The 12,148-nt window shown below is 56.3% G+C and overlaps 1 protein-coding gene across 4 annotated transcripts; it reads right to left on the reverse strand.

The window, feature by feature from the left end:
• Positions 1-1,560: 1,560 nt before the first annotated feature.
• APLP1 (amyloid beta precursor like protein 1) lies at positions 1,561-10,955 on the reverse strand. Of its 4 annotated transcripts, none has more exons than XM_030874618.2 (17): positions 10,697-10,955; positions 9,647-9,790; positions 8,687-8,819; positions 8,349-8,461; positions 7,983-8,116; positions 7,688-7,872; positions 7,096-7,226; positions 6,650-6,724; positions 5,624-5,782; positions 5,417-5,545; positions 4,400-4,499; positions 3,246-3,353; positions 2,973-2,996; positions 2,708-2,778; positions 2,404-2,466; positions 2,129-2,272; positions 1,561-2,012 (listed from the first exon to the last, which is right to left on the reverse strand). In XM_030874618.2, exons 1-17 carry the CDS (start codon positions 10,823-10,825, stop codon positions 1,914-1,916), a joined length of 1,941 nt encoding a protein of 646 aa, XP_030730478.1. In that variant the 5' UTR covers positions 10,826-10,955; the 3' UTR covers positions 1,561-1,913. The 4 variants fall into 4 exon arrangements, with proteins under 4 accessions (XP_030730478.1, XP_030730477.1, XP_030730481.1 ...); XM_030874617.2 differs by having other exon boundaries at positions 2,973-2,999; XM_030874621.2 differs by lacking the exon at positions 2,404-2,466.
• Positions 10,956-12,148: the final 1,193 nt, after the last annotated feature.

Consider the following 12,148-nt stretch of genomic DNA (forward strand, 5'->3'; position numbering starts at 1 on the left):
GCACAAGAGCATCAAATGAGCAATAGTAAAGTTATTTTTCCTGCTGGAATTTCAATAAAAACAGTGTTTTTGAACTAATTACTCTAAGTATTGCCATTAAAATGCACATATTATTAGGGAATCATGCACTGAGTGTATTGAGCAAAATGGCCTTTCATTTCCTATCCCACCTGCTTGGAGCTCCTTACCTATTGGTAGCCTGTTAACCACCCTTGGCTGTGAAAATACAAAGGCAGTTTTTCCCCTGCTTGTGGTGCTAGTTATAGATTTCTACTAGAATGGTCTGAGTCTACCTGATGGTAAAGCCGGTATCAGAATGATGTTGCAAACTGGGTTCTTAAGAAAGCTGTGGCATTGTATCCAACTTGCATCGTGCAGGCATCTTCCTCCCAATACCTACCACGTCTATATTTAATATACATGACCTATAATTCATGTATATGTTATGTAGAGCTCATCACTGTGAGCTCATCGGTCCGTTGGAAGAATTAAAAATACGTGCTCCCTCCCTTAGCCATCTGTCAGAAAATTGTGCTCTCCTGATATTAGAACATGGCACACTACTGCTATCTGCTGGGAAGTTGTGGTAAAAATGCAAATCTACAATGTCTAGGAGATGAATGGTATCACTTAAAATGTTGCAGTGAGCAACCCAAACACCATATGGGACAGCCATGAATTATTAGGCAGGAGGGTAGCAAAATGGCCTAGAGTATGGGCACTGGAGCCAGGTTTCCTGGGTTGGATTCCTAGCTTCATCCCTTCCTAGATGGTGACCTTGGGAATGTGACATAACTTCTCTTTGCCTCCATTTCCTAATCTATAAATGAGAATAGTCATAGTACCTACTTCATGGGGTAGAAATAACGATTAAGCGTGCCAGTGCGTGAAAGCCTTGGAGCAGTTCCTGGCACAGGGTGCCGTATGAATGTTTGCTGCCATGTCATTTTAGAATTTATTCAACAAGTACTTGCGAAATGCCAGGCACAATTCTAATGTCCCAACAAATATCACTCCTTTTAATCCTCATAACAACCCTCTTGAGACAGGTAACAGTATATGTAGAGGGACAACTCTGACATGTCACAAAATGCAATGCACTTGCAGACATCACATAACCCTCTCTGGGACACATGGTTGGATTTCCACACTCCAAGGGGATTCTTATCACCTCCCCCAGAAGGGCTTAAGACTCAAGAATGGGAAGAGCAGTTCAAGATTCCCTGTCCCTCATCGAGTTCACAGGTTGGGGGTGGATGTTGTATGTGACTGTGTATGAGGGTGAGTGGGAGGCAGGGGAAACTTGCTAGAGCCCAGCCTCCTTGGAGTCCACCCTGGAACCCAGCTGATACAGGCTTAGAAGTGGCTGCCCATTCAGTACCACGGAAAGCTCCTGGGTGGGAGCCTAACCTAGATCTCTGGACCCCGCCCCTTCCCAAGGCCCCGCCCAGATTTAAAGATCTCTCCAACAGTTTAAAGAGGTGAAGGAGGTCTGGGCGGGCTTGCACACCAATGTCCAGAGCTGATTACACCCTGATTCCCCCACAGAGACGGAGGATGGCCTGGTGGGGAAGAGGACTTTATTGGGATATTAGTGGGGGACACGTGGGACGGTGAATTCAAGGGAACAACAGACAGTGGGACCAACTGGTGGCCACCTTAAGGAACAATACATAAATGTACAAAATAAATTAAAGTGAGGAGGTCCCAAGCGGGGAGGCAGCTGGGAATACCTGGGGATTTCTTAGGAATTCAATTTGGAATTGGACAGGGGAAATAAGAATTTCCAGCCCCCTCACAAAGGGTGTGAAATGAACTTTTTCAAGACCCCTCTCCCAGGCTGGGAGCTGGGGTTCTGGGGCTCCAGGAAGAGGGAAGGTCTGGGCTCAGCCAAAGGGGTGAAGGGGGCTGGTTCAGGGTCGTTCCTCCAGGAAGCGGTAGGTGGGGTTCTCATAGCCGTGACGCTGCAGTTCACGCAGCTGCTGCTCCTCCAGGGTCAGCATGGGGTCCACCTGCAATAGGGGCAGGGGAGGCAGAGTGGGCCACAGGGGCCTGACCGCAGACCTCACAGCCACTCTACTCCCAGGCTCTGGAAGTCCTCCCCATTCCAGGTCTCTTTGCCTCTCACCTCCACCACTCCATGGCTGATAGCCCCGTAGGGTTTCTTCCTGCGCAAGAGCAGCATGGAGAGGATGATCAGGGAGCCACCACCCGCTCCCATGATCAGCAGACCAGACACAGCCTCTCGGGACATGCCTGTTCCAGCTGGTGCCTGCAGGGAGAGGAGATGGGGCCGGGGTCATCTTGGAGGCTCACCAGGGCCCTGTGTGGCTTTTGGAGTCACAGCCTAGCCACTGACCTCTGACCTCTTCCCCTAAGTACCCACAATATTCCTCCTCTTACCAGCTCATCTCTCTGAATCTCCGATGAGTGGAAAGGAAAACCCCTTGGAACAGACACATTCACCTGGGGGAGCAGGAGGTGTCAGGGACCCAGAAGTCTGGGCCCCTGCCTCCCCCTCCCCTGGGCCCCGAGAGGGCATCCCCCAGCCCTCTTCTTCCCTAGGACCCTGAAGTCCATGTCCTCAGTCCCTTCTTTCCTCTGAGGCCAAGGAACCCAAACCCCTAGCACCCTCCTCCTTCAGACCTAGGAGTCCAGGCCCCCTGGCCCATCCTCCCTCCGATGCCCGTGGGTCCGACCAACTTACCTTTCGTTCATACTGCTCCAGGGGGGACATCTTCTCTTTCTCAGAGGATGCAGCATCTTGTTCTGTGGACCCTACCCCCCAAATCCTATCTCATTCCTGAGAGTCCAGAATGGTGCTACTACCCCCCGCCTGAAGAGGGGGTCAGAAGGGGCACCAGACTCCACCCCAGGAGGCCTGGGGTTCCCCGTGTACGGGCCCTCTTCCATTCTGGGCTCAAGGACTCAGAGGGATTTGGTGGCTGGGGGCTACTCTGTGAGATACTCACCTTTTGGAAGGGCCATGGGGGTGTCTGCTGGCAGTCAGAGGAGGCGAGACAGGTGGAACAGTGAAGAGAGGAGAGCATCACCAAAGATAGTGTGGGGAAGCCCCCTCCCAGGGGCCGAGGATCCCACAGAGGCCTCTACAACCTCAGACATTCCTTCCCACCCTCTTCCACTCACTGTGGTGGCTAAGACACCCCCAGATTTTAGGGGATTAGAATTGAGGTTGGGGACCTGTACCCCAAAGTCTGGGATTATGTAGATTTGGGTTAACTCACCATCCTTGGAATCCAGGGGCTGCAGCCCACCCTTGTCCTCATTGCTGCCCCCCGGGGCAGGGACTTCCAATTCACTGGGGCCCAGGTGTTCAGAGTGGAGGAGTTCCTCTGAGGGGAACATGGAGAAAGGTGGTGAGGTTGTGATCACAGGGATCCACAAAACAAAAATGGGTGAATGGATGGCATCCTAACAATAGAGCGATCGGAGCGGGGAGCCATACGTGTGACCTGGGGAAGTGGAGCTGAGTGTTGGAGGATGGAGGTTGAAGTTCAAGAGAACAGCCTCCTTAAAGAGCAGGAGAATTAGGGTTTGGCATGGGACATCCAGGAGGAAGTCGCAGTAGATCTGGGGGTTACACTTTCTGGTATTCATGCTCTTGTGAAGGCCCTGCAGCTTGAATCTGGACTGGGTTTGTGACTTGATTTAACCTACAGAAGGTGGGCCCAAGTCTTAAGAAGTCCTGGCAGTTTCCACTTGCACGGTATGGGGAGCCTGAACCACCATGTAGGAAGTCCAGCTCCCTTGTTGGACAGACCACGTGGAGGGGCTCCATGGAGAAGAGAGGCCCTGAGCCTACACAGAGAGGGAGAGAGGCTCAGTTGTGCCAGAGTCCCAGCCCTTAGCTGACCTGCTAGCCAAATGTAGTGACATGCTTGACTACTGACAAGACCGGCAGAAGAAGCACCCAGCAGAGCCCAGAGCAGACGGCAGAATCATGAGCAATGAAAATGGTCGATTTAATACAGCTATAATACCTGGTCCATGCTGTCCTATGACCAGAAGATGAAGATTTCCTGTCCTCAGTGTGCATTTGAATTACTCAAAGAAGTTGTTAAATGCAAATTTTCCATCCATGTCTCAAAAGATTCTAATTCAATAGGTGTGGAGTGAGGTCCCTAAACTTGCATTTTTAACAAACTTTTCAAGTGATGCTATTGAAGGTCCTTGAAGGACTGTGGACCATTTAAATTTAAAGAAAGACTGGAATAAACCTTGGTTTTCCAAACTCAAAAAAAAAAAAAGAAAGAAAGAAAGAAAGAAAAGAAAAGAAAGTGGTTGATTTAAGCCACTAAGTTTTGCAGTTTGTTACACAGGAATAGAGAGCTGAAATGGCAGGGGAGTCAAAGGCTGGGGGTCAGGACTGGGCACTCACGGATCTGGGGCCGCAGCTCCTGAGCCAGGCGGGGGTTCTGGTCAAGCAGCCCCAGGCTCTGATTCATCCTTTCCTCGATTACTTGAAGGTGAGTCTGCACCTGTGGGGGAGTGAGTACGAGGGATGAACTGAGCAGTGCAGGCTAGAGATGGGGAAACGGAGGCAGGGTGAAGGAGGAAGGTCAAGAGGGTCCAAGCAAAATTAGCACATACAATGGACAGGAAGTAGGGTACAAGGGCAGGAACTTGGCCATGGGAGGAAGGAAACTGGAGAAGGAGAAGTGGAATACAATGAAAAGGAAACGATGTACAGAAGACAGGCTGTGAGAGTCTTGGGAAAGAAAGTAAGGAAGAAGGAAAAGGAGTAGCTGCTAGGAAAGGTGGGGCACAGGAGACAAGGTAAGTATAGGGTACAAGGAATATGGTATAGAAGATGGTAAGTGGGTAGGAGGGGCAGAGAGTAGGGTCTGAGGAATAGGAAGTGAGGCTTGAGGAGGTTCTGAAGAAGGAAGAATTGGAGGGTCATATGGAAATGATGTGGTTCAAGGGCAAGACTTGGAGTTCAAGAGCACAGAATGGAGTATTCTGGGACAGGAAGAGGACATCCAAGAAACAGGAATTAGGATCTGAGGGCACAGAGCAAGGGTTCCAGGAAGAACAAGTTGGGTTAGGGAAGAAGGAGAGTTGAGGGGCAGGAACAGGGTTCAAGGCACAGGAGGGGGATTCTAGGAAAGGAAGAATCCAAGGGACAAGAAGTGGGGTCGAGGGACAGAGAGTGAGAATTCAAGAAAGGGGTCAAAGGCACAGGGGTCGGGGAGGCAGCATTCCAGGGTCAAGAAGTAAGGATCTGAGGGACTGGAGTGGGTTCCAAGCACAGAAGGGGGAGGTTCCAGGGATAGGAAGGTCCAAGGGATAGAAAGAGGGTATGAGGGGCAAGAGAAGAGTTAGAGGGATGGGGTCCCAGAGGCCGGGGTCTGAGGGCTAGCTGAGAATTTGGGAGCTGGAAGAACCTGAGCACCTGGAGGCGCGTCTGCTGGGCCTTCTCGGGGTCCACGGCAGCCACGTGCTGGTAGTGCCTCAGCGTGTGCCTTTGCTCCTTCCGTTCTGCTCGCAGGTAGCGCCGCAGGGCCAGCAGGACGCGCTCTGGCTGTGGAAGCGATGAAGGCTGCCCAGGCCTGCCCCAGCCCTTTCCACCCCCTGCCCTCTGCCCCCACGGCTCCCGCACCTGAGGCGGATCCTCCTGCAGTGCCGCCAGGAAACCTTCCAAGGCAGCCCGGCGCTGGTCGTTGATAAGGGCAGTGACTCGGGTGGCATGGGTCTCCACCAGGCGCTGTCGCTCACCAGACACCTGCTCCTCCAGGGTCTGCAGAATGGACTGGAAGTGCTGGCGAGGGGGTGGGCACAGGGCCAGGAGAGGTGTAGTGGAGTGAAACCCGGGTCAAAGGCAGTCTGGAAGGGTAGGGCTATGGGGTCAAGTGGCGGGGGAGAGGGAGGCGTGCAGTGGATCTAGGCCTGGGCAGAGTCAACCTGGGGTGGGACTAGATGACAGGAGACTGACTGGTAGAGCTGGGGCTTCAGGGCCAGGTGGAGTGGGGGCAGGGCTAGGCCTGCTGGGAGCCCCGCTGAAGGTGTTCACTACATGGGTGGGAACAATCTAGGCACAGAGCTGGCCTGTGTCGAGATGAAAGGAGCCAAGTATTGTAGGAAAGGTAGGGCTCAGGCCTGGGCAGGACCCACTGGAGACAGGCTGTAACTAAATAAGACTGAGCTGGGTAGGAGCAAGAGTCAAGTAATGGGGCGCAGACAAGTGGGGTCTACACAGGGTAGGGCGGTACTAAAGTGAGGCTGAGAGAGGTGGGGCAGAGAGTCATGAGGCTGGGACTACTGAGGAGGGACTGAGTAAAAGGGAGATTACAGGGGCAGGATCAGAGTCAGGGAGCAGGGCCGAGCATCAAAGAGAGGCTGAGAAGGACCGGGCTGTGTCTGCAGGGGCCCAGCTTGGGAGAGGCCTCCAGAGCCAGCCCTCAGAGGCTAGGATCAAGTTAAGACAGGGCAAAACATGGCCAGTGGGAAGAGGAGGGAAGCAAAGTCGGGTTAGATGTAGGCCAAGAGGGGCCCGAGCCGAGTGTAAGGGTGGGGCCCGGAGAGGCCCGCGCAAGTAGGAAGGGGTGAAACTGGATGAGGCCAGACAAAGCCAGTGTGCCCCAGGGAGTGGACAGACCTGAGCAGGACACCCTGGAGGTTGTCCTACCTCATTCAGGGCCTGTCTGTCGGCTTTAGGCAGGTTCTTGGACTGGTTGTCCGCCATGGCCCATTCACGCATCACCTGGGGACAAGGCGAGCTTCAGGATCCTAGAATCCACCCTGCTCTACCCACTGCATCTCCCCCGCCCCCATCCTTCCTCAGAGTCTCCAGATCCCTTAAGTCCCTCTGCCTCTTGGATTCCCGAGAGGATTCAGAAAGAATTTAAAGTGGAAGAGTACCATGCATCAGAGTTTCCATAGAATCTGGTGGCATCTCAGTGGGATTCTAGGTGGGTCAGAGATCCCTGGTCATCTTAGGGGGGGTGTTGAGGACTGGGGGTTAATGGGGACTTGGGGACTCTTTAAAGATAGTCTCAATGTGTCCCTGAGGAATTTCCTGGTATTTAGGGAGCTCTGCGTTATGGGGGGTCCTGGGGCCCCCGGCACCATCACCTCGTTAATCTGACGCATCCTGCGCTCTTCCAGATCCATCTTGGCCCGCAGGAACCCCTCGTGCTCGCTGATTTCTCCAGGCATGCCAAAGTACACGTCCACACCATCCGTGGGCCTCGGGGTGGGAGTCACTGCAAGGCCAGGAACCAGGGAGTCAGCCAGAAGCCCAGCTCCAGGTCTCCTTCCCTTCCCAGAGAACTGCATTTCCTAGAGCGCACTGGAGACCCTCATGTGTTCACTTCAGCCATAGCTGCTGCCTGGCCTCATGCGAAATGTGGTTCTGAACTGGGCCTGTTCTTGTAAAGCTTAGGAATCCATTACACTATCCTCTAAGCTTTCCCCCCAGTAATCCTTCAGACCCGCCAAATGACTCCTCCACTTCTGGGCACCCCCAAACCACCCTCCCCCTTTGCATTCCTCACAGGCTGCCCCTTCCACCTCTACTTTATTCAAAGCCATTCCCATCCCTCCCATTTCCCCCAACAGGGCTTCTCCCCCACAGGTCCCTCCCAAAGAGGCCCCTATACCAAGGCTCCCTTAAATCATCCTCCCCCAAGGGTGGAGGGGACTGGGGGTGCAGAGCCTGCCTCACCTTTGCTGACCCCTGCAGGGGGATGGGAGCTTGAGGGTGGGACTCTTTCCTCCTCTTCTTCCTCCTCAGCCCGTGGGGGCTCCACAAAGTAATCATCTACTGGCTGTAGGAAGGATTCCTCCTCTTCCTCGTCCTCACCCCCCTCAACTCTGCCCCCGGGGGGCCACGACCGAGTGGAAGGATCCCTGAGGGAGCAGAAGACCCAAGGCAATGAGAACCTGGGCCCAGGCCCCCAGGCTTCCATCTCCTGCCTCAGGAGCCTTGGGTTGGGCATGGAGGCTTCCCTCCCACTCACCCAACTGCTGTCCCAGACGGGTTGGGGGTCACTGGAGGGGGGCAGCACACATACTCCACACCTCGGAACCGATCCGCGCCACAGGGCAAAAGCATGCCCGAGCCATGCAGGATGAGGCCCTGGGAGCTGCAGGCCTGTGGGAAGAGTGGGCCCAGATGCCAGGACTGTGGGGTAACAGAGGGTAGGGGGTAGCCTGGATGCCTGGGTCTTGGGGGCTGATGGGGCTGGGAGCCTGGATTCCTGGTTCTGTCCCATTGGGAAGAGAAGGCTGAGGCCCAGACTCTTGGGTTCTGGAGGAGGAGGGTGTTAGAGGACTGGATCCCTGGGTTCTGGGGGGCGGTGAGAATGAGTGGGCTGAGTCCTGACCTCCTGTGCCTCCTGACGCCTCCGGGTTGAACTCTCGCACTGGTCCATGCGCTCCTGGTGCAGGAACCGGCAGCCTTCAGGCACCAGCAGGGCCTCGCTCACAAATTCACCCTCTGGCAAATGGGGGTCATCGATGTGAGACACTGCCGCAGCCACTAGCCCTACCCTCCTCAGAATCCAGATCTCTTATCCTCATAGGCTTTTCTGTCCCACTCTGGACCCAGGCATCCATCTCCCTAATGTGAGCCTGAAACCAGGGCCAGAATCTCACCCCTCGGAGACGCCCCCCTCCCCCCACCCCCGCTCCTTCCGTTCTCCTCCCCCAGCCTGTGACTCACCCAGGCAGCGGAAAGGCACAACCTGGTGGTGGGGGTGGGCACAGCGGCCACCTCGGGCATCCCCGCACCATTGTTCCATGGGGATGGCCTGTGTCGCCTGTTCCACACGTGCAATCTGCAGCTCCGGGTACATCTGGGGGCACCGGGTGGGGGTGATCAACCCACGGCCCCGCCTGCGCTTCTGCACTGGCCACGTCCCTTTTCAAGTCTCTAGTATTCATAAGGACCTCTCCTCCCTAGGCCCCGCTTCTCTGTAGAACAGGTCTTAGATATCTAAGCCCCTCAAGCCTGTTGGCCACGCCCCCTAGTACCTCTCCCTTAAGCCACGCCATCCTTAGGCTCCGCCCCTTTGCCTGTCCAGTTTCTTAACGAAGGTCCCTCCATTGCCCAAAAGCTCAATCCCTCTAAGCCCACCTCTCTTGTAGTCGCCTCTGCCCCTTCCCCCTATCAGGTTTATCTCCCCATAGATTCCTCCCTTCGTTAAGCCTCGGCTCTCTCTCTGGCCTCTCAGTAAGTATCCTTTCTTTGTGTTAGACCTGCTTTCATAGCCACGCCTCCTAGCTTTCCACTCTCCCATTGGGTTCCACCCCGTTCCCAGTCACGCCGGTCCAAAGGTCTTTTTGTCTTAGCCCCGCGTCTCCTTTGGTCACGTCCACCTACACCTGCTCTTTAAGGAGTCCACCACATTATTGCTAAACTCTGTCTCTTCACTGGACACTTTCCTCAGCGGGCCGTCTTTGCACGGTTCTTCCCCTTTCCTGACCTAGTTTCTCAGAAACAGGTCCTGTCCTATCCTAACTTCGCCTCTTTGTTGGCCACGTCCCCTAGTTTCCCATGCCTTCTTGGATCCCTCATCTCCCTGGACCTTGTCTTTGCACGACTAGCTTCTCACGCGCTACCCGGCCCCAAGCTGGATCCCCTTTCTTGCTGGCCACGCCCCTCCCAGTAGGTCCCGCCTACCTGTCTGCAGTACTCCAGCACGCGTTGCGGGTCCCGGAGACAGCGTCGTGAGAGCTGTGGGTCTGGTTCCCAGCGGCCGGTACGCAGGTCCCGGTGAAGCGTTGGGCGCCCGCATAGTCCAGCCACCTGAGCAGACCCTGGGGCCTGGGGGTGGGGACGGAGGGGTCAGCGAGGGCACGGGGGACGCGGGCATGTGACTCCCCTGGTCCTTTGCTCCCTAGGACGCAGATATTCACACCCCCAGCACCAGCCCCCTCCACCAAGCACCGCGCACCGCCTCCATAGACGTTCGGTTCCCCGGGAAACAGCTCCCACAGGGCGGGGGCGCCCCAGCTCTGCCGTTGCTATGGCGACCCGGGTCCCCCGGGATTCTCGCGGCCTTGTTGCCGCGGAGACAGGCTCCGCCCTCACCCCAGCTCAGCCGCACTAGAGCTGAAAGGGTTAAACGTGAATGGCGGGGGAGGAGGTCAGAACCCAGGCGTTCTGGCCCCTCCTCCCTCCATCCCTAGCTCATGCTCGCATTCTCGGGTGCAAAGACCACAAGGCCTGGTTTCAGGGCCCTGCAGGCCTGGACACCAAGTCCTTGAGGGATGGAGAGCTACATCCTGGGTTGGGGGGCGGTGGCTGGAGGCCTAGACTTCTGGGTCCTAGGAGCCTTGCGGGAGGCCTCATATGGGTCCAGAGGATGCAGGGGGCCCAGATTCCTGGCTGTAGGTGCCTTGCTGCCTGGTGGGTCCTGTTCAGGTGGGAAGGGTCTGGGGCTGAGTCACCTAGGTTGAGAGGGTCTGGGGGGGGCTGGACTTCTGGGACCAGGGGCTCTGGAAAAGCCAGTTCCTACGCTGCGGGCTGGAGGGGACTGGGACGACAGATGATGAAGGAGATGGGGCCTGGACTTACGGTTTTCTGAATGCCTAGTGCAGTTAGCGGCGCCGGGGGGCCCGGCCACCGAGCTGGAAAGACTGCGCTTTCTGCTCTGGACCTGTCCGCATCGGGGTCCAGAGGCCCGGTCCCGCCCCTTCCCCCATCCCCTTGGACCCGGCCGGGCCTCACCTCGGCAGCGCTGGGACTCCCACCGGCCAGGCTCCCGACGGCGAGCTGCGCGCGCAGAAGCAGCAGCAATAGTGGCAGCAACAGCGGCAGCGGGCCCAGACCGCGAGCGGCGGGGATGGCTGGTCCCATGTCCCGGCCCTCGCGCCCTCACGTCCCCAGCACTTCCGCCCGGCCCGGCCTGGCCCCAGCGGTGACAGGAGCTCCCAGCGCCACGGCCGCCGCCGCCTCCTCTTCCCGCCGCCCCCGGGCTGCGCCGGCGCCGCCAGCCCCGCCCCGCGCTGGCCCCGCCTTCCTGGCCAGGACAATAGCGTGGCAGCTCTGCGCACAGCGGAGAAGCTTGGAAACCCCGGGTGGGAACCTGCGCCAGGCCCCCGCCGCCTTGAGATTCTAGGCGTCCCACCCCATGCAAGCGCCTAGCCAGGAGTCTGGGTCACGGGTTTCCTGGTTGGGGATTTTGAGTTCTCCCTCAAGACTCTCACCACCAGTGTTCCCCTCCCTCGGATCCAGATAGTCACAAATCATCTCGCTTCTCCTCTAGGGATGCAAGCATTGGAGAGCGGCCCCCACCCCCAAATCGTCTCTTGAGGCCCCAGGAATACAGGCCTCCAAAGTTTCCCCAATCAAGAACATAGCACTTGGGCTTCCCCGGTGGCGCAGTGGTTGAGAGTCCGCCTGCCGATGCAGGGGACACGGGTTCGTGCCCCGGTCCGGGAAGATCCCACATGCTGCAAAGCGGCTGGGCCCGTGAGCCGTGGCCGCTGAGCCTGCGTGTCCGGAGCCTGTGCTCCGCAACGGGAGAGGCCACAACAGTGAGAGGCCCGCGTACCGCAAAAAAAAAAAGAACATAGCACTTGAGACCCAGTCCCCTTCTCCCTCAGATCCAGGAGTCTGGGTCCCAGGTACCTTCTCTCTCAGGACTAGAGACCAAGCCCTCAGCCCTTTCTCCCTAAGACGCACGAGTCCAGGCCTTCTGCTCTGCTTCCCAGGAACCCCAGTCATCTAGACCTTTAACTCCTAGATCAAGGATTCATGAACCAAAGCCCCCAGACCCTTTCTTTAAGGATGAGCTGAGTCAGGTAGCCAGCACCTCAAGATAAGAGTTGACCCCCATCCTTGCTGTAAGGATCAGGGCATTTCTATTTTCCCACCCCTAGCCTCTCCTTCGCCCCCTCCCCTTCAGGGCTCACTTCTTTGTCTCCTCAGAATGCAGTGTAGAATTGTCTTCCCCAAGCTGACTGGGGCAGTCCTGTCACGTGTGTGCATCTGTGCATGTATGTTTGTGTAGATGTATCTTAAAAGAGCCTAGAGTGCTCAATGGGTAGCAAAGGGCTGGGGGGTGGCTCACGGTTTTTTCTACAGCCACTTCATAGTCTAGGGTAAGAAGAAGGGCCTTGGGGCAGCTTCGATGGACCCCTTCTTTGATAGACAGTAATAATGCCAGGAGAATCTCTA

The sequence above is a fragment of the Globicephala melas genome, chromosome 19, assembly GCF_963455315.2.
Source record: "Globicephala melas chromosome 19, mGloMel1.2, whole genome shotgun sequence".
In the NCBI taxonomy this organism is placed as follows: Eukaryota; Metazoa; Chordata; class Mammalia; order Artiodactyla; family Delphinidae; genus Globicephala; species Globicephala melas.